Raw genomic sequence first — 19781 nt, 5'->3', positions numbered from 1 at the left:
ATCACCTTTACTTTGAGTGCCTCAGGCTTGGACTTCAGACTGTCTGGAGGGCTTTCTGACTTCCCACCAGCAGAGCCAGCTCAGCTTCCAGGCACAGGCCTCGTGTATCTAGGTGGAGAGAGGGCCTTGTCTATTCAAGGAGAGTTACTTTCGTAGCATTTTAAGTTTACTACTACCTTTATTTTAGCATTGCTTTCAGTCCTTTTGTTATCAATGTCAGATGCCTCTAAAATTCTCAAGACTGCAGAGATGGGGAAATTGCTCTTTTGCAGCCCATTAATCCATTTATAATGTATCTTCTGCTTAGGTTCATGGTAGGAAGCAGAATTTACCTACTTTTTTTGTCATTGGAAGAAAAAAATGACTCCTAGTACTACAGTAGTTTGGGAAATGACATTTCCTTTTAATACTGAAGTAGCAGAAGAGTGAATTGAATGGGCGGTCTCTTTTGACCTGACAGTTGGAACTTTGATATATTATTTACAGAGTACTTTTGGTTGGAGTAGAAATGTTGGAATAGAAAGCATTTGCATAAGAAACAGGAAGTGGTTCAGGGTTTGTTGTTTGCTAAGTCATGGTGTGACCTTGGAGGAGTGTCTGGTCTTCCGAAAGATGTAGCCTGGCAGTAACACGAAGTCAGGTGGCACCATGGCCGTGGCAATTACTTTTGTTCCATTTTAGCTTCTTTTTTTTTTTTTTAATATTTATTTATTTTGGCTGTGCCGGGTTTTAGTTGTGGCACACGGGATCTTAGTTGCAGCATGTGGGATCTAGTTTCCCGACCAGAGATCAAACCCGGGCCCCCTGCATTGGGAGCGCAGAGTCTTACCCATTGGACCACCAGGGAAGTCCCTCATTTTAGCTTCTTAAGGTTGGCTGATTGTGACCAAATATGAAATTTTAGAGACATTTGTCAATTTGTGTTTTTGCCATCTCAAAGTTAAACAGCAGTCAATGAAGAATTTCAACTAGACATATTATCTGGAGTTTGCCCCATATGTCAGTTATCACCCAGATATTAACTTTGCCTTTTAAGATCTAGAGAAGATTGGCTTATTTTCTTTTCATTCTCTAAAGCAGGGGTTGGCAAGCTTTCCTCTAAAGGGCCACATAGAATATTTTAGGCTCTGTGGACCATGCGATCTCTGTTGCAGTGACTCACTCCTGCTGTTGTAGCCTGAAAGCAGCATAGGAAATACATTGAATTTTAAGGAATTCCAACTATCTGTGTTGGTGATCTGAACTTTTCTCTTCTTGAGATCCTGGATTAGAGATCTCAGAAAATTCTAGTTAATGTGTTGAATTTTCCTCATGAATATGACATTTGAACATCCCTTAATAACTCATTAAATGGTTACTAGTGCATAGATTTTGGATATGTGTAAAAATTGTCAGGAAAACTTGAAAACATTTGTAATTTTGGCTCATTTTGTGGCCTATGGGGAGGTTGAAAATCGTAATTTGAGGCCTGGGCATTACTGTTCTCAAGGGCGCTAGTCTGGTGTTATCTTCTTGGACGGTAGCATTGCCTTGACTTTGAAAATGCCCATGGAAATAGGAGGAGAGACAGACCGTCTCCGCACGCTGCCCTGCTGAGGCTCTCAATCGCTGGGAGCTGGTTTGCTTTCCATATTGAACCCGAGCGCTTATCATGTCCCAGGTACTGTACCAGCCTATGTGTCTGTAAAGACAAGTCAGCCGTGGAGCTTGCTTTTGACAAACAAAGCTTAGTGGGGAAACCAGCTATTTTAACAGAAAACTGTAATAAACATTTTTCGTGGCATGCATGTATGCGTGTACCATAATTTAATTGATCCCTTCTTAATGGACTGAATCGCTATTATTGATTTTCCTTTTGCCTCAGGCTCTAATATGTCTTGGCATGGTACTGTTACTGATCCCATCTTGATTTTAAATTTTGATATATTGCTTATTATGGAATTTTTGCAGTAGTTCTGATTTTAAAAAGTTGCATTACAATATATTTTAAAAACCTTGGTTACTAAGCTTTTTTGGCACCCCTTACATTTGCAACCAAAGCAAGCGCCTTGCTCTCCTCACCCTGGCCGGCCCTGCTGGTTAAATGTTCGGTTGTGCACACGTAGGACACTGCAGGAGATGGGCTGTGGGCTCTGGGCTCTGGTACCTTTTCCTGAAGAGAACTGGTGTTTGTCCTAACAGGCAGTTAGCTCTTCCTGACTCCTAAACCCTGGCTCCCCTGAGGTGGTCAGTGCCAAATCTGTGCCTCGTTCCGTGGTTTCCTCTCACTCTCCACTGGGCTCCTTAGTGTCTGCCTCGTCCAGTGGCCAGGTCAGGGCCGGCCGCAGCCTGGGCAGATTCTGCATGCTCGCTAGTGCTCCCCTTGTCTGGTACCTGCCTTTCTGGGCTTCCTCCTCCCTAGCTTTGCTCCATTTGCTGCAATTTCTTTAGCTCCCTTTTTAAAAAGTTTATTTAATTTATTCTTTTTTGGCTGCGTTGGGTCTTCGTTGCTGCGCGCGGGCTTTCTCTAGTTGCGGTGAGCGGGGGCTACCCTTCTTTGCGGTGCGTGGGCTTCTCATTGCGGTGGCTTCTCTTGTTGCAGAGCATGGGCTGTAAGCGCCTGGGCTTCAGGAGTTGTGGCTTGTGGGCTCAGTAGTTGTGGCATGTAGGCTCAGTAGTTGTGGCTTGTGGGCTCTAGAGCGCAGGCTCAGTAGTTGTGGTGCATGGGCTTAGTTGCTCCGCGGCATGTGGGATCTTCCCGGACCAGGGCTCAAACCCGTGTCCCCTGCATTGGCAGGCGGATTCTTAACCACTGTGCCACCAGGGAAGCCCTTCTTTAGCTCTCTTTTCTGTTTAGTATTTCTCCTTTCCCAGGTGTCAGTTACCCTTGAGTTTTACAGTTTGATTATTAAAGTTTTCATTCTTGTAAGTTCTACTAGGTTCTTTTTTGAGTTGCCTGGTTATTTATAATACTCAGTAGCTCATTGATGATGTTTTAAATTTCTTTTTTGAATTATTTATACCTATTAAACATAGCTGTTTTCTATTTGATAATTGATACTTGTATCTGATAATTTTTTTTATGCTGACTCTGTCATTGGTTCTTTGTGCTGTTACTTTAAGGTCTTATTTTTCATGTGTTTTGTGATTTTTATTATGAACTTAAAATTGTTAGCACTGTATTTGTGAGAATTCTTTGAGGACCCAGTTGAGGGTCCTTTCCTTTAAGAGAATGTTTCTTGTGGCCGGGTGGCTGGAGAAGCTCCCATCCCAGGTCTACCTTCTTATTAAAATTATTGGCTTGTGGATTTTCAGGCCATACAAAAAGTATGCATTCATGCCAAGCTTGACAGTTCACTCTTTCCTGGCTTTCTGAAGGGGTCTGTGCTCTGAAGTCCTGTCTTGTGTTGGTCTGAGGCTTTTCTTTCTGTCCCTCTGCACAAAGGCACTAACGCTGACATTCTGTGTCTCTGGAATCTGTCATCTTTAGGGCTCACCTTTCTGAATTTGAGCTCTCACTAAGTTCCTGATTAGAGATGTTTTCCCTTCATTTCTTGCAAGGTCATTCATTTTTTTCAAGACTTTGCAAAATATTTGTGTAGCCTTTTCTATTACTGTACAGTATGAAGTTTTGGGGGTCTCTGGATTCAGCAGTATTATCAGAAACCAGTCCTATAGTTTTCCAGTTTTTAATAATATTCGACTCTGTATTACTAGTTGTGGTCAGTTCCCAAGACCACTTGTAAAACCCTATTTAACTCCAGGTCTGTAGGATTGTTGGTTGTTAGGGATGGTTGGATTGTGGTGCTCTTCATCCCTTTGCTGTGGATTAAACAGGATTGTATGGCCTGACCTGGCCACCCAGACATCATCGGTAGCATTCATTGAATGAAAGGTAGGATTTTAAACAGTGAATTGAACTTTTAGAGTATAGTATACTTATGAATGGAGGGTTATCTGTATATAAATGCAGGATTGGTACTAAAAGAGATTACTCAATAAATTTGGTTTTGAGGTTTCCTGTGCCCGTTTTGCATATGTGTCTCTTGATTATGTGAGCTTATAAGAGGTGGTGTTATGTGGCAGTATTGCTGAAGTTTCCCATTTTCAGGTAGCCTCACAGAGACAAATATTATTTCACATACTTCTGCTTACTATACCTGTCATCCAGATTGTGTTAGACTTGGACATCTGAAGTGTAAGGGCACCCCTAAATATGTTAAGGTCCTATGAACCAGGAGGTATATTTAGGGTGATGCAGTGTGGAGGGGCCAGCGTGTCAACACCATTTTCTTTTACATTTCAGGTTAATGCTGATGTCCCTGTACAACGTGAGCATCAATTTGAAAGGCTTGAAGTACATTAGTGAGAGTCCAGGATTCATCCCTTTGTTGTGGTGGCTTCTGAGCGGTAAGGAGGGGCTTTACCTGTGCGTCTCCTTATACACCTGTTCCCCTGTGGCGGGAGGAGGTCGTAAAGTATTAGAGATGAGGGTTGGTCATCCCAAGGTGTTCTCATGCCTTCCGAAAAAAAGATTTCAAATTATAGAAAACTCACTGGTATGCTAAGCTATATCTAGTTCTGTTTCTGAAGTATTGCTTTCAATTTAGTTATAATTCTGTGACACAAAGAAAAATTATCTAATAAAACAGCTAGTAAGTGGCGTTAACCTGTCCCTTTCACTGTGAACGATACAGCACTATGTATGTTGTCTGTGGCTCTGAACATCAGGTATAGGGAAATCCCGTCGTTAACCAACGTGGGGAAAAAAGAAATCTGAGAGATTGCAGCTCTGAAGTTCCATCTGTCTATCTATCTATCCATCTGATGTGTTTTTTTGTTTTCTTTGGAATAAAAAGCTGTCTTTACTGTTTCTCCTGCTTTTCTCCCTAACCACCAATTTAACCTAAAATTTTGTCCCAATCTGTTCATCATACTTTTTTTAAAAATAAATTTGTTTATTTTTGGCTGCGTTGGGTCTTCATTGCTGCATGCGGGCTTTCTCTAGTTGTGGCGAGCAGGGGCTACTCTTCGTTGCGGTGCACGGGCTTCTTATTGTGGTGGCTTCTCTTGTTGCGGAGCACGGGCTCTAGGCACGCGGGCTCAGTAGTTGTGGCTCACGGGCTTCAGTAGTTGTGGCACGCAGGCTCAGTAGTTGTGGCTCACGGGTTCTAGAGCGTAGGCTCAGTAGTTGGGGCTCATGGGCTTAGTTGCTCCGCGGCATGTGGGATCTTCCTGGACCAGGGATCGAACCCGTGTCCCCTACATTGGCAGGCGGATTCTTAACCACTGTGCCACCAGGGAAATCCTGTTCATCATACTTTTTAATACCATGTCTTCAGTAGGAACATACTTCATTCAAGTGTGCAAAAAAATTACCTTTCCTTATTTTTTTGTAATTCAGATCAATCTCTATTTTTGAGCTTCAGTTCCATTTGGTAGTAAATGCTTATTTTTTGTAACAGGTTTTTTGAGGTATAATTGACATGCAATAAACTGCACACATTTAAGGCAAACGACTGATAAGTTTTGATGTAAGTTATACACCCGTAAAATCATCATCACAATCAAGATAATGAGCATACCTGTCACTCTCGAGAGGTACCTTGGGCTTCTTGGGTCCCTCCTTCCCGTCCCTCTGTTCCCCTCTTCCCAGAAAATCGCTTGCCTCCTTTCTGTATTACAGGTTAGTTTTCATTTTCTACAGGTTTATATAAATGGAACATGCACTGTGTATTCTTTTTTGCCTCTCTTCTTTCACTCAGCATAATTATTTTGAGATCTATCCATACTGTGTATATTAATAGTTGATTCCTTTTTATTACTAAATAGTATTCTGTTATGTGGAGAGACTGCAATTGCTTTATGTATTCAGCTGTTGATGGACATTTGGGTTGTCTCCAGGTTTTGGGTCTTATTAATAAAGCTGCTGTGAACATTCTTGTATGTTTTTGCCTGGACACCGGCTTTCATTTCTCTTGGGTCAGCACCTGGGAGTGGACTGTCTGGCTCGCGTAGTAGGTGTTTTTGTGGCACTGCCAGGCTGTGCTGCAAAGTGGCGGCCCTGCTTTGCACCCCCAGCCCCCGCCCGGCAGAGAGTTACCGCCTCGCTTGTGCATATCCTCGTCAGTGTTCGGCATGGTCCTTCTTCTTAATTTTAGATATTCCGGGAGGGGTGTGATATACCTCACTCACTTTGGTCTTAATTTGCATTTATGTTATGACTAATGATGTTGAGCATTTTTTCCTGTGTTTATTTGCCCATCCATATATCTTCTATGATTAAATGTCTGTTCACACCTTTTTGCCCATTAAAAAAAATTGGGTTATTACTCAGCCATAAAAAGGAACAAAATTGGGTCATTTGTAGAGACGTGGATGAATCTAGAGACTGTCATATAGAGTGAAGTAAGTCAGAAGGAGAAAAACAAATATCGAATATTAACGCATATATGTGGAACCTAGAAAAATGGTACAGATGAACCGGTTTGCAGGGCAGAAATAGAGACACAAATGTAGAGAACAAACGTATGGACACCAAGGGGGGAAAGCGGCGGGGGTGGGGGTGGTGGTGGGATGAATTGGGCGATTGGGATTGACATGTATACACTGATGTGTATAAAATGGATGACTAATAAGAACCTGCTGTATAAAAAAAAAAAAATTGGGTTGTTTCAATTGAGTATTGAGGTTCTTTGTATATTCTGCCTACAAATCCTTTGTCAGATATGTAGTTTGCAAATAATTGCTCTCAGTTTGTTGCTTGTCTTTTCATTCTCTTAAGAGCATCTTTAAAGAACAGAAGTTCTTAATTTTTTTGGTGAGGTTTAATTTATTGTTCTTTTTCTTCTATGAATCATGCTTTTGGTATAGAAATTTTTGCCACACGGATTTTTAAAATGTGTTTTCTTCTATTAGTTTTATAGTTTTGCATTTTACATTTAGGTCTGTGATCCATTTTGAGTTAATATTTATATATGTTGAGTGGTATGACTCAAAGTTGTTTTTTGTTTTTTGTTTTTTTTTGCATAAAGCCACCTAGTTGATCTAACACCATTTGTTTGGAAGACTCTCCTTTCTCCACAGAATTGCCCTTGGACCTTTGTTGAAAATCAAATGACATTATATGAGAGGGTGTAGTTTTTGGACTCTATTCGTTTGTTCTGTGGATCCATTTTTGTAGCATTATGCCAATACCATACTTTATAATAAATCTTAAAGTCAGGTAGTGTAAATCCTCCAACTTTGTTCTTATTTTTCATAGTTGTTTTGACTCTTTCTAAGTCTTTTGCATTTCCATACGAATTTGAGGATCAGCTTGTCACTTTCTAACAACAACAAAAAATCCTGTTGGGATTTTTATTAGGATTGTGTTGAATCAACAGTTCATCTTGGGGAGAATTGACATTTTAGCAATACTGAGTCTTCCAGTCAATGAAATAGTATATGTATGTCCAATTATTTAGATATTGTTGGAAGAGCAGAGGAACTGACCTCCTTTGTTTCTGGTTATCTTTTCAAGGCTGCTTACGTAGTAAATACCCATGAAGGTAGAGATACTCTCTCTCTCCAGAACAAAGAGTGGGTTTGTTTACACTCATGCAGTAGGGATAATGCTTCCCTCTGGGGAAAAGGTCTGGCAGGATTACTCCCATTATGAACGATTTGGGTTCCCTGAGCTTGGGGTTTCTCTTCTGTAATGCAACCCATGGCATATGCCTGGCCCTGTGGAATTGGGTCTCATTGAACTGTGCTGACCCTCTGGATATGGCTGTTGCCGTGGAGGAATACTGTTCTTTACCTTGGACACAGCGGTCTTGTCTCTCCTGCCAGCATCCGTGAGACTCTCACATGCTGGCTTATTAACTTGCAAGTAGGGTAAAAGCCCAGATCTTCCAAAGCTGTAAGGAGGTGGCCGAGAGGGCTGTGTTTGTATTTTAGGAGGCCTCCTACCCACTAGGGTTGGATATTTGACCAGCTTTATTCTCTTGAGAACGTGAGCCAAGGAACCCATGGAATCAGAGGTGGGTCTCGGGCTAGAGGTGGGTAGCTATCCCGGCTGGTCGCTGTGGGCCACGTGCAAGCAGATGGTGTCAGTCGGCGGGGGTGGGGGTGGGGAGAGGGTGAGGATAACTAAATAAGGGTCCCTAACACTCCTGGAGTGCCAGGCAATGTGTATTTACAGATCTACTTCCCTAAATACCCTTATAAGGCAAATATTACAATTTATGTTTTATATATGAGGAAACTGGAGCACGTAGGGGTGAAGTGACCTCCTCGAGGCCATACAGCTTCTGGGTGGAAGTCCGGGCAGTTGGGTTCCAGGTCCCTTCTCCCAGCCACTCTGTGGACCTCCGCTCCGCAGGAAGTGCCTCTGAGATGGATGCTTAGTTCTCTCCTTTCCTTGTGTCCTGGTGTGGCGTGGCTCAGCCTTAGAGATAGATGTCCTGAAACCTCACGCCCCTCTCTGCTAGCTTGCAGCCAGCGATCCGCCAGCACCTTTTGCCAGTTGTTTACTTTTGCATAAAAAGCGGGCCTTAGGCCGAATGTTCTCTAGGGCCTTTTCTAGCTCTGGTGCTCCAGAAATGTTCCAGGGCCGAGTGGCAGTCCTTACAATTTCATTTTAATTTAGGCAGCTCTCTAGGTTGCCAGCAACCCAAGAGTGTCGGTTCCTGACCCTCACCAGGGATGGCGCGCTTTGACCAGGGTGGGTTGTTCCTGCTTGAACTTCGGGTCCTGTACAGTGGGGGCTGGGGTGAAGTTGCCTTAATGCCACTTTTTGCCCCGGGGCCACCAGGCTTTCTTGCTTATGAAGACAGTTACTGGTTCTTTTGACAGTGTGCACAGCCCAAAGCCTGATAAATCTTTTGAAAGGTCATCTTACGTGATGTTATTTGCTATCACAGTCAAATAAAGACAAGGTCTATCAAGCCCAGCATGTTTGTCCCCTGATTTATCTATGGAATTAATTTAACTTAAAAATTGAAATTTGTTATAGAATTTGGTGTGTCTTTTAGAAAGGTGAATATATATTTTATTATAGAATAGGAAAATAGAAACAAAAATAGTTCTCTGAAAAAAGTATGTGCATCTTGGTGCCTGGTGGTGGTGGTGTGATTGTTTTCATAATTCTAAACTGTCATAACTGCTTAGGACTAAGAGAATTTTAAAACTGGCTTATTCTTCTTTGCTTTTAGGTAGATCTGCTTTATGAAAATATACTAGAAAATAAGAATCTCTCTTAACTTTTAAAAGATCTAGGAAAAAAGATTCCAATACTTCTTTCAGTAATTGGTTCCTATATTTGTCAGTTTTCATGTTAGGAAATTTGATATGTTTTAAAGAACATGGACTTTGGATTCATTAGACCCAGATTGAAATTACAGCTTGTCTACTTGGGAACTTACCTTTTAGGATCCCTCTTTTCTGCTCTGCAAAATGGGGATTTCTACCTCAAGGGTCTTCGTGTATATTAAAATGCAGTAGTGCCTGGGCCAATACCTAACATAGTAGGTGTTAAAGAGGTGTTAGTTTCGCTTTTTATTTATAATCTAAATCTTTTAGGCCACTATGAAAGCTCATTTCCTTTTAATTCCTTTGACCTAAAGGTGGCAGGTTGCTTTCAAGTATCCGGACTTCTTTGATCCAGAGTACAGGACCAGTTGCTGTTAATCATCCCTGACTAAATAATCTCATTTCCTTTAACCTTTGCTGGGTTTCATGTTCCTTCCCTTTATTCAACTGTGTGGCTGGCTTTTTCCCAGACTTTCTCCAAATTCTTCACATTCCTCTTAAGCCAAAGAACTGGCATGGAACTCTAGCAAATAGCTGATGAGGACAGAGCGTTTTGGGAGGACGGCCATATGTTATGTAACCATTAATGCAAACTGGTGTTAAGATCACACCTGTAACTTTTTAGTGCTGCATTTCCTACTCATATTTACAATGTTGAACAGACATATAGGCATTTGCTTCCCATCTTACATTTATTTGGTTTATCTAAGTAATATGAAACATTGATAGTTCTACCCAATTTGTATTAATATCTTTAGCCCAGACCTCTCTCCTGAACTCCAGACTGATATATCTGACTATCTACTTGACATCTCCACATGCACATCTAATAGACATTCAAACTCAGTGTGTTCAGACTAAATTCCTAATCTTCCTCCATTTAACTCTACCCACGGCCTTCCCAGTCTTAGTTGATGGCAACTCTATTTTCCCAGTTTCTCAGGCCTGTAAAGACCTTGGAGTGATTCTTGTCTCCTTCTTCTCTGATACCCACGTGCAGTCTGTAAGGAAATTCTGATGGCCCTGCTTTCAAAATACATCCATAACCTGACCACAGTCTACCACTACCACCAGGTTTTGAGCCTCCCTCATCTTCTGTTTAAAAACTTCAAGTCACCTCCTGCAGATCTCCCGTCAGTCCATCCTTGTAGACCAGGAATTGGGAGGCAGGGGTATGACGGCATAGGTCCTGGACAAGTCTCCTTACTGAAAACAGTCAAAATGTCTGGTGAGATATAAAAAACACTTTAAAAGTCCTCCTCTGAGCTAGAAAAATAGTGATTATACCCAGAGCACAAAAGCCAAGTGAAAGTGAGATGCCAGAGAGGTTAACAGAGACCTGAGCTAACTCCTGTTCTGAAGGCATTTGTCAAGATGACCTTTAGTTTCCGTGTCCTAACAGGGTGTGGGGACAGGAAACAAAGCTCAGTTACCACCCTAAATGAGTAGCCGGGTAGGGGACTCCCAACGGTACTTACCAGCATTGGCAGGGTAGACTGAAGGTACTCTTCCGGCCCTTGGAGACTACAGGAAGGTGGCCTGTTTGACCTTAGGGACTGAACACAGTGGGGGAAAATCTCTTCTGAGAATAACCATAGGTTGTAGTGGAGGAAAAATGTCCTCTGAGAATTAATCACTGTAGACTGGTTTTCACGCAGCTTCGAAGCCTGAATTCAAATCACCCAGGCGGTCCTCGTTTAGAGAACAGTGCACATCCTTTCTGGAGGATTCTTTGACTTCAACCAGTTCATACAGATAAGGTTCCAAGAGTCAGAGCTCACATATTAAAAATTACAAAAAGCATGGGAAGTATCATTAGTGAAATAACATGACATAGACCCTAAAGAAGATTTCAGATCTATGAATTATCAAATCAGTATAAAATAAGTATGTTTACTGTGTTTAAAGAAATAAAAGAAGGGATTAATATATGAGTAAAGAGTGAGAGATTGTGAAAGTGACTGGGCAGATCTGAAAAAGGGTCAAATAATATTTCTGGAAGTGAACAATATAATGATTGCAATTATAAATTTATTAGACAGCTTTAACAGCAGATTAGACATAGTTGAAGAGATAATTAGATTGATGCAGACAGTTCTGAAGAAATTATCCAGAGTGAAGCACAGAGAGGCAGAGATGGAAAATTGGAGTGGGCAAGAGACACAGAGGAGAGACTGAGCACACGCATCAGCGTTCTGGGAAGGGAGGGGAGAGTGGGTGGGACAGAAGCAGCGTTCGAGGAGGTAATGACTGAGAAGCTCCCCCCCCTTGTTTACACTGAATCTGAGAAGTCCACCTGACTGTAAGCAGGATGAAGGGCAAGGAATCTGCACCAAGACACATTGTAATGAAAACCAGAACATTACAGAGAGGAGATCTGAGAAGCAGGCAGACAGAAAAGATGTATACCTTCAAAGGATAGACACGTAGACTGACAGTTGACCCCTTCCCAGCAACAGTGCAGTATCTTAGCACGGAGAGAAAATAACTGTGAACACGAATTTGTATGCTTCTTCCCCCCCGCCAACAAATAGCTTTCAGAGCAAGGGTGAAATAAAGACATTTCAGACAAACAAGAACTGAGAGAGTCTGTCACCAATAGACTTTCCCAGTAGGAGCTTCTAAAGGATATATATATATATATATATATATATATACACTTCAGGAGGAGCTTGATCTCGGATGGAAAGTGTGAGATGCAAGTGAGAACAATGATCAGAGACGGTAGCATATGTATCAATAAGTCAAAATAAACACTGACGAACAGAAAACCCAAACAGTAGAATACCAAGAGCAGAGTAATAGCATGTGCACTGGGAGGAGGATAGGCAGAGCGGCGGCATTGTGAGGTCCAGCCCTGTTCAAAACTGAGAGCCGAGATAGTGGCTAATTTCAGACCTTGATAGTATGCAGGTGAAAATTTCTAGGATCACATGAAGATAATAGAAGTAGACCATATGCCTATAACGTTAATACAGGATAAAATGCAATGTGAAAAATAATTCAAAAGATGGCAAGAAAGAGAGCAAAAATGAAAAAATAAGATGGAAGCAATAAATCCAAAAATATGTACAGTTACAACTATAAATGGACCAAATGACCCAGTTAAGAGATAGTAATGTCAGACTGGATTTAAAATAATCATCCAGTTATATGTTGTTTATAAGAGATTCATTTAAAACGTAAGAATACATAAAGGTTGAGAATAAAAGGAAAACACACTAGGCAGATTCTCATCACCAGATTCTGTATCACCAGGATATAACATTTTGAACTTATATAAACACTTCTTAATATAGTCTCAAAAATGAAACAACTAAAAACAGTATAAGAAGGAATTCATAAATCCCCCATGATCAGGGACATTTTAACCCACTTCACTCAATACTTGATAACTAAAAAAGAACAAACAATAAGGATATGAATGGTTTGAAAAACACAATTAACCAATCTGCCCCACTGGATGCATAGAAGACTCCAACTGTATACTTGTTTCAGTTACACATGGAAAATTTATGAAAGTGATCATTTTCTGGGGTTTGAAGCAAGTCTCACATTTCAGATGATAAGAATCGTATAGGATATCTTCTTTGACCACAATACAGTGAAGGGGGAAATTAATAACAAAAAGAGAATTAGTAAAATCCTGCATGTAGAAATTAAGTAACCCATGAGTAAAAGAAGAACTCATAATAGAAATCAGATGTTTTGAACTGCATAATGAAAATATTACATATCAAAAGTGGTGAAATGCATTTAAATCAGTATTTAGTAGAAAGTTTATCAATTTAAAGAAGAAAGCAGAAAATGAATGAGCTGAACATCTGCATACAAACTTAAGAAATGGAAATAACCCTGGGCAGGCTCAACAGCAGATTTGAGCTGGTAGGAAGAATCAGCAAACTTAACGCTAGGTAGAGATTATCTGGTCTGAACAACAGAAACAAAAAAGAATGACGGAAAATGAACAAAGCTCAGAGACCTCTGGGACATCATCAAGCATGCCAACATAAGCACGGTATGAGCCCCTGAAGGAAATACTTGAGAGAAAGGGGCAGAAAAAATATTTGAAAAGAGAACATCTGAAAACATCCCAACTTTGATGAAAAACAATCCATACATCCAAGAAGATATGTGAACTTCAAGTAGGATAAACACAAAGATCTACATGTAGACATGTCACAGTCACACTGTTAAAACTTAGGACCGGGCTTCCCTGGTGGCGCAGTGGTTGAGAGTCTGCCTGCCAATGCAGGGGACACGGGTTCGAACCCTGGTCTGGGAAGATCCCACATGCCGCGGAGCAACTGGGCCCGTGAGCCACAATTGCTGAGCCTGCGCGTCTGGAGCCTGTGCTCCACAACAAGAGAGGCCGCGATAGTGAGAGGCCCACGCATCGCGATGAAGAGCGGCCCCCGCTTGCCACAACTAGAGAAAGCCCTTGCACAGAAATGAAGACCTAACACAGCCATAAATAAATAAATAAATTAATTAAAAAAACAAAAAAAAAAACTTAGGACCAAGAGAACATTTCGGAATCAGTGAAACACGTACAAGGAAACCACAGATTGACAGCTCACTGCTCTTCAGAAACAGTGGTTCTAAAGCGGAGGGATGATGTGTCCAAAGTTCTGAAAGAAAAGACCGCCTACCAAGAATTCTGTGTCCAGCTAAACTAGTCTTCAAAACGAAGGCAAAATACATTCCTGGATAAGCAAAGACTGAGAGATTTTATTGCTAGCAGACTTTCTTTACAAGAAAGGACGTTCTTAAGGCTAGGAGAAAATGACCCCAATGCATAACTCCAATCCAGGGATATTGGTGGAGGCCACCTTGCCATGGGCTCAGTATGATTCATGGGTAAGGCTGGTGTTTCAGAGGCGCTCTCTGTTGAAACTGTTGTTTTAAAAGACTTCTAGTAAGAGTGAAAGATTTTATCCCATCTCTGGGTACATATCCAAAAAGAATTGAAGAAAGGATCTTGAAGAGATATTTGCATACCCATGTTTACTGCAGCATTATTCACAATAGCCAAGATAAGGAAGCAACCTAAATGTCCATCGACAGATGAATGGATAAAGAAACTGTGGTCTATACGTACAGTGGAGTATTTTTCAGCCTTAAAAAGGAAGGACGGTTTGACACCTGCCACAACATGGTTGAACCTCGAGGACATCGAGGTAGCTGAGTGAAATAAGCCAGTCACCAAAAGACAAATACTGCACCATCCCCCTTATATGAGGCATCCAAAGTCATCAAACCCAGCGACTTTGAACACCGCCGCATTCGGTCCACCCTTGCTGTTCTGCTGTCTCTGCAGGCTCAGCTTGGGTCATGCCTCTTAGGAGCTTTCTGCTGCTGCTCTAGCCCACGTCAAGTCCTGTCTCCTTTGGTTTCCCATTTTACTTAGAGACATATTAATTTAACATTTTCTTGGTATCTTGTTTCATAAATATCAGTCATATCCAACTAGACTGTACGTTTCCTTTTGTTTGGAACCAGATCTTAGGTTTCCACGCAATTCCTGTTGTTGAAAGCCTGCCTGAAAGCCTGCCTCTCCCCTTGCCCTTGCCCGTGGTCTGCATTCCACCCGCTGCAGGAGCCGCCCTGCGCTGCTCCGTCTGTTAGGAGACGGTGTCCGGTTTCCCTCAGGCCATTCATGCATTCTCTAGCTTTCCCTGTGGGCTCCTGCCTCTGTTCTGGATTTGCTTTCCAATTCTTCACTGAACTGAGCCCTGACTGGGTCTCTGAGGATCTTCTGAATCCCCACCACTTTGCCCAAGCGTCCGGGTCTTTTTGCCACGACCTGCAAGAAGCTAGTGGCCACCTCTGGCCCAACATTGCCTGGACGCTCCTCCTGTTCTGTACACTCCTCAGGTTGGTCACCAGCCTAGGCAGAGGTGGGGTCCCCAGGTTCACTGTTGGTGGCGTGGTGGGACCCTGGGCTTGACTCAGTTTCTGTGGGGCTGTTGCTTAGGTCTGCTTGGCATGCTCCTGCCTTCTGCCCTGACCACTGGTCAGCGTGGGGCCTGGTGGAGCCATGGCGACGATCTCAGCGAAGGGCATGTGGCCTGAGCCAGACCAGAGTCATCCTCCGGGAGTGTTCTGGCTGGAGCTGCTGAAGAAGAGTATTTTTCCCAGTCTGGGCCATAGAACCATTGGGTGTGATCCAGAGCTGCCTGTGGCTGTGTGGCTGGCCACCTGGGGGAAGTTGATCTGTGCTGTCGGTCACTGAAGCCAGGTCAGAGTGCTGACACAGGGATGCAAAGAGGGAGCCTCCAGTTTGCAGTTGGCTTCACCCTGCCCTTCCCAAAGCTTGGTTGTTTAGCTTTTTCTCAAATTTTGAGTTACTCCAGCAGCTTCTGTGAATAGCTCCTCTCGTTTTTCTAAAGTTAGTTTAAGCATCATTTTCCTTTCAGTTAGTTTAAGCATCATCATTTCCTTTCTTCATTTTCCTTTCCTTTTCCTTTCAGTACCTCCGTCCTCTAACTCACACCTCCCTACCCCACTGTGGTGTCACTTTCTCTTTTCCCGTGGCACCAGTCACCTTTTGACATACTGTGTAATTCCCCTGGTTGGTCTGCTTGTTGTTTATTGTCTCTCTTCCACACGGGAATGAAAGCTCCAAGAGGGCAGGGATCTCGTTTGGCTCACAGATGATCCCAAGCACCTGTAACATGTAGGAGGTGCTCAAAAACACATCTCCAGTGAATGAATGAAACACTTCAGTGTGTGTGCAGCTGTCCATCATCTCACACAGAGATGCAACGCTCTAATTTGGGCTTTGGTTATATCACAGAGAATACTTGGCATTTGGTTATATCTATTTGGGTCATATGCACAGAGAAAGGCTGAGAGGTTTGCACGCTGGTGAAAGTTTAGTTACGTATCTTCAGCATTCCTATTAGCCCAAATAGGTGGCCTTGCAAGGGTTATGATTCTAGTAAGCTGCATCTTTATTACGTGAACAATGATGGTAACCGTGTGATCAAAAAGCAAAACATTTAAGATGGTTATTTACAAAGATTTTCAATATAACTTTTATTATGTTGGTTAAATATTTCTCCTAATACTTTGCATTAGCCCAGTGTTCAGATTGTCAGTGCAACAGGTGTGGTATTTGTCTTTAAAAAAAAAAAACCACGGAAAACTCTCAAATATTATTGACTTGACACTTGGCCTTCAGGTCCAATAGGACAAAGAAGTCAGCCTCCCCACAGGATATTGTGGGGCCTGTTCTCTTTGATTAATCAAACCTTGTGTAACAATTTTAACCAGAAACACAGTCTAAATGTTTGATTTTTAGCTGTTGATAGAATTGAGTGGTCAGATGACTACTTCGTATCTTGAAGGATGTCAGAAAACATTTGGCTTACATATGTCAAATCCAACAAGCTGCGAACAATTGAAAATTTACTCTAGTCTGATAGAGGTATAATTAATTCATGGTCACAATTTAGAAAGGAGAGGTAGTTTATATGGAAAGATGAGTTTGGTGTGGGACATGCTCCGTTCGGGGTAACAGTAAAAAAAAGAAAATATCCGAAGGGAACTATCCAACAGGTCATTGGAGATGAGAAGCTTGGAGTTCATGTGATAGGCCAGAGGCATGGGTTTGGGAGTCATTATTAGAGAAGTAACAGAACAGAGGACTGGGAGTGTGGAGACTGTCATGCAGCAGAGCTGGCTCTCCCAGGGCCATGGGGAGAGGCCTGAGCCCCGAGGAGGGGTCTCCGGGAGCCTGGAGTGAGGAGAGGCAGGCCAAGGGCAGAGGTGGGCCTAGCCCCTCTCTGGCAGTTTCCTGGTTTGTGGTTCTGGGCGAGTCCTTTAGATTATATGACAATCAGGCTTGTCATCTACAAAGTAGAACTGCAAATGTGTCTCTGCTTTCCTCAAAGGGAGGCCATGAGAATTTAGTGTAACAGTAAATGGAAATGGTTTACAAATTAAAAAAAAGGAGAAAATAGTCATTTGTGAAGAAAGGAGTCTAATAGTGTCAGATATATGTTGAAGATCAAGAAAACAGGAATGGAGAAAAGGCTTTGGTGATCTTTGGAAAGATTTTCTGTGGAGTACAGAATTAAGGACAAAGGAGATTGAAGGAGGGGATGGGGAAAGGAGAGCAGTGGTGAGGGTAACGCTGCTTGGGCGGGAGTTTGTTAGTGAAAGCGGGGCTTCGTGTGTTGGTATTAAGGGTATTAAGGGCAATCAGGTCCTAATTTTCAGGTTTTGAATTTCAAATAGAAAGGAAATAATTAAAAATAAGAATTAGGGACTTCCCTGGCGGGCCAGTGGTTAAGACTCTGCGCTTCCACTGCAGGGGGTGCGGTTTCCATCCCTGGTCAGGGAACTAAGAATCCTGCATGACGAGTGCTTGGCCAAAAAACAACAACAACAAAAAACAACAAAAACCCCCAGGAATTAATATATCTTACTTTACAACACACTGTGACCATAACATTTTCTTGGGCAAGGAGTTATTTTCTCTTGCAGTTCATCTTTAAATGGTGAGTTCTTTTCTGGCATAAAAGTAGGTTACTAAAATGTGATACTTGCTTCATTTTTGGTGGTTTGTTTTAATATAGTCTGCTAATATTAGAATAGTTTTTATAATCATTCTTTCTATATGAATTCTGCATTATTCTTTAAGAAAAGACATCATTAAGTATTTTTCACTAATTCACTGATGGAAGATCCAATGCTTAGGATTATTGTTCTTCATAAGATTATTCAACCTCAGCTAATGAAATTTCCCATATGATTTGTGAACGTTCCAGCGGTGAACACACTCTACTGATAACCCGAGTTACGTAACATCTTGGAAGCCAGTTTATTCAGGAATCAAAAGAAAGCCTTTAGAAGGTGAAAATTGGGAAGTTAGTGTTTATTATATATTTGCTGGGCTATATTTTGTGGACACAAATGTAACATTTTAAGTGCTAAAATTATAGAGAAAAACTTGCATGTCCCAAGGTCATATGGCTCCAGGAGAGAGCCTGGCTAGAACTTGAAGGTACACGACCAGAGCATCTTCTAATCTTGCCTGCATTACCCTCCCAGCCAGAATGTCCACCAGGCCACAGAGGCTTCTGCAGAGCAGGGGCAAGGCCAGGGCACCAGGAGGCCACCGTGACTTCAGCTCAGGAACAGCACAGAAGGCAGGGACCCGTCCCCCCATTTAGCATGGGAAGGTGCCCGTTAGAGCTCTGCTTACGTTACGTGCAAGGCACAGGGTTCTTGAGTCATCTCTTACAGTTGGATCAGATCATAGCACTCAAAGATTATTGCCCCTGTTTTGCAAGATGTGAAACTGCGCACTACGCAGTGCTGAGAGTGATGCAGTTCCTGAGCCTGTAGCACGTGGGGTCGGAGCCACTTTGCCTTTCTCCCATGATTTCTCTGGTTGTGTCTCTATATTCTGGACACTGTGCATGACTTATCCAGCACCCCATGCCGTGTCGCTCGTATCTGTTACTCAGGGCTTCACTCTCCCTTTCACGGACCGTATGACCCCGGGGAAGAGATTCTAAACTCCAGTAAGGGCTTTTGTGGGAAAAAAAGGAGAACATACACACGCACAAACCGACCTGTGCCCTAATATTCAAGCTTGGGTCCCCATCCATAGAGGTTGTAATTTAACTGATTGGGAGTGGGACCCAGATGTCGAGGTTTTCACACCTTCTCGGAGACTCTGATGCGAAAGACAGGGTTGAGGGTTAGTGGTCTGAGGCAGTCATGGCAGTCCTGTCATCGTGCCAGTGACTGGCTTAGGGTTCAGGGCTTACTCCACTCAGTGCGGGGCCTCCTTCTGCCCACGGTCACTGGCCCGGAAGTGGATGCCTGAGCTAAGTTAGGCCCGTCCAGACCCCAAGGAGGGTGGAGAGGCTTTTCCCTCACCGGACGTGAACAGGGAAGCACGTAGCCCGGCATGCTGCTTGCGCCTCCCTGTGACTGAGTGCGCCAGCCTTACAGTGACGCTGTGTAGCATGGAGTGGGGGGAAGGCGGACCCAGGTCTTCGATGGCATGATTGAGCCAGTGAACCCAGCTCTATAATGGACTCGATAGGACATCATCAATGTTATTAGTGCTTAAGCCAGTTTGAGTTGTAGTTTTGTATTTTTTGCTAAGTATTCTGACTCACTGTTTCTGTAGTAAAATTCAGTAGAATTTCCTAAATCAGTTCCAAGTTTCTCGATACGCAGAATGAAGGGATACAAAGAAGGTGTGATAGTCGGAGGTAACATCTGCATTGCCTTGAAAGTGTACCCTGCCAGCATCAACGTACCTGCTTTGCTCTTCTTGACAAAATGTGAAGATTTAGCAGAGTTCTTTGCATGTGGTTCAGAAGTGCCGGTCGTAGGTTAGGGGTGCAAATCCTACTTGTTAGTTGCTGATCTTGAGCAAATTCGTTGACCAGCCTCTGCTCCCACTCTTCACCTGTAAAATGGTGACAGTGACATCTGCTTCGGGGCGGTTACAGGGATTCAGTTAGTCCATCCATGGACAC

General features: G+C 42.6%; 1 protein-coding gene across 9 annotated transcripts in view; it reads left to right on the top strand.

The window, feature by feature from the left end:
• Positions 1-19781, top strand: part of HSF2BP (heat shock transcription factor 2 binding protein) — a 93832-nt gene that overhangs the window by 40756 nt on the left and 33295 nt on the right. For 8 of the 9 annotated variants that reach the window (XM_082459827.1, XM_082459826.1, XM_082459821.1 and 5 more), the window contains one exon: positions 4286-4389. In XM_082459827.1, coding sequence (XP_082315953.1) covers positions 4286-4389 — 104 coding nt within the window. Of the gene's footprint in view, positions 1-4285; positions 4390-4710; positions 4899-19781 lie in introns of those variants that run through there. The other variant, XM_082459829.1, reaches the window with a different exon arrangement.

The sequence above is a fragment of the Balaenoptera physalus genome (genome assembly GCF_965194825.1).
Source record: "Balaenoptera physalus genome assembly, chromosome: 4".
Taxonomy (NCBI): Eukaryota; Metazoa; Chordata; class Mammalia; order Artiodactyla; family Balaenopteridae; genus Balaenoptera; species Balaenoptera physalus.
Note: the sequence above shows the minus strand (reverse complement) of the source record. Positions and strands in the feature narration are given on the sequence as shown.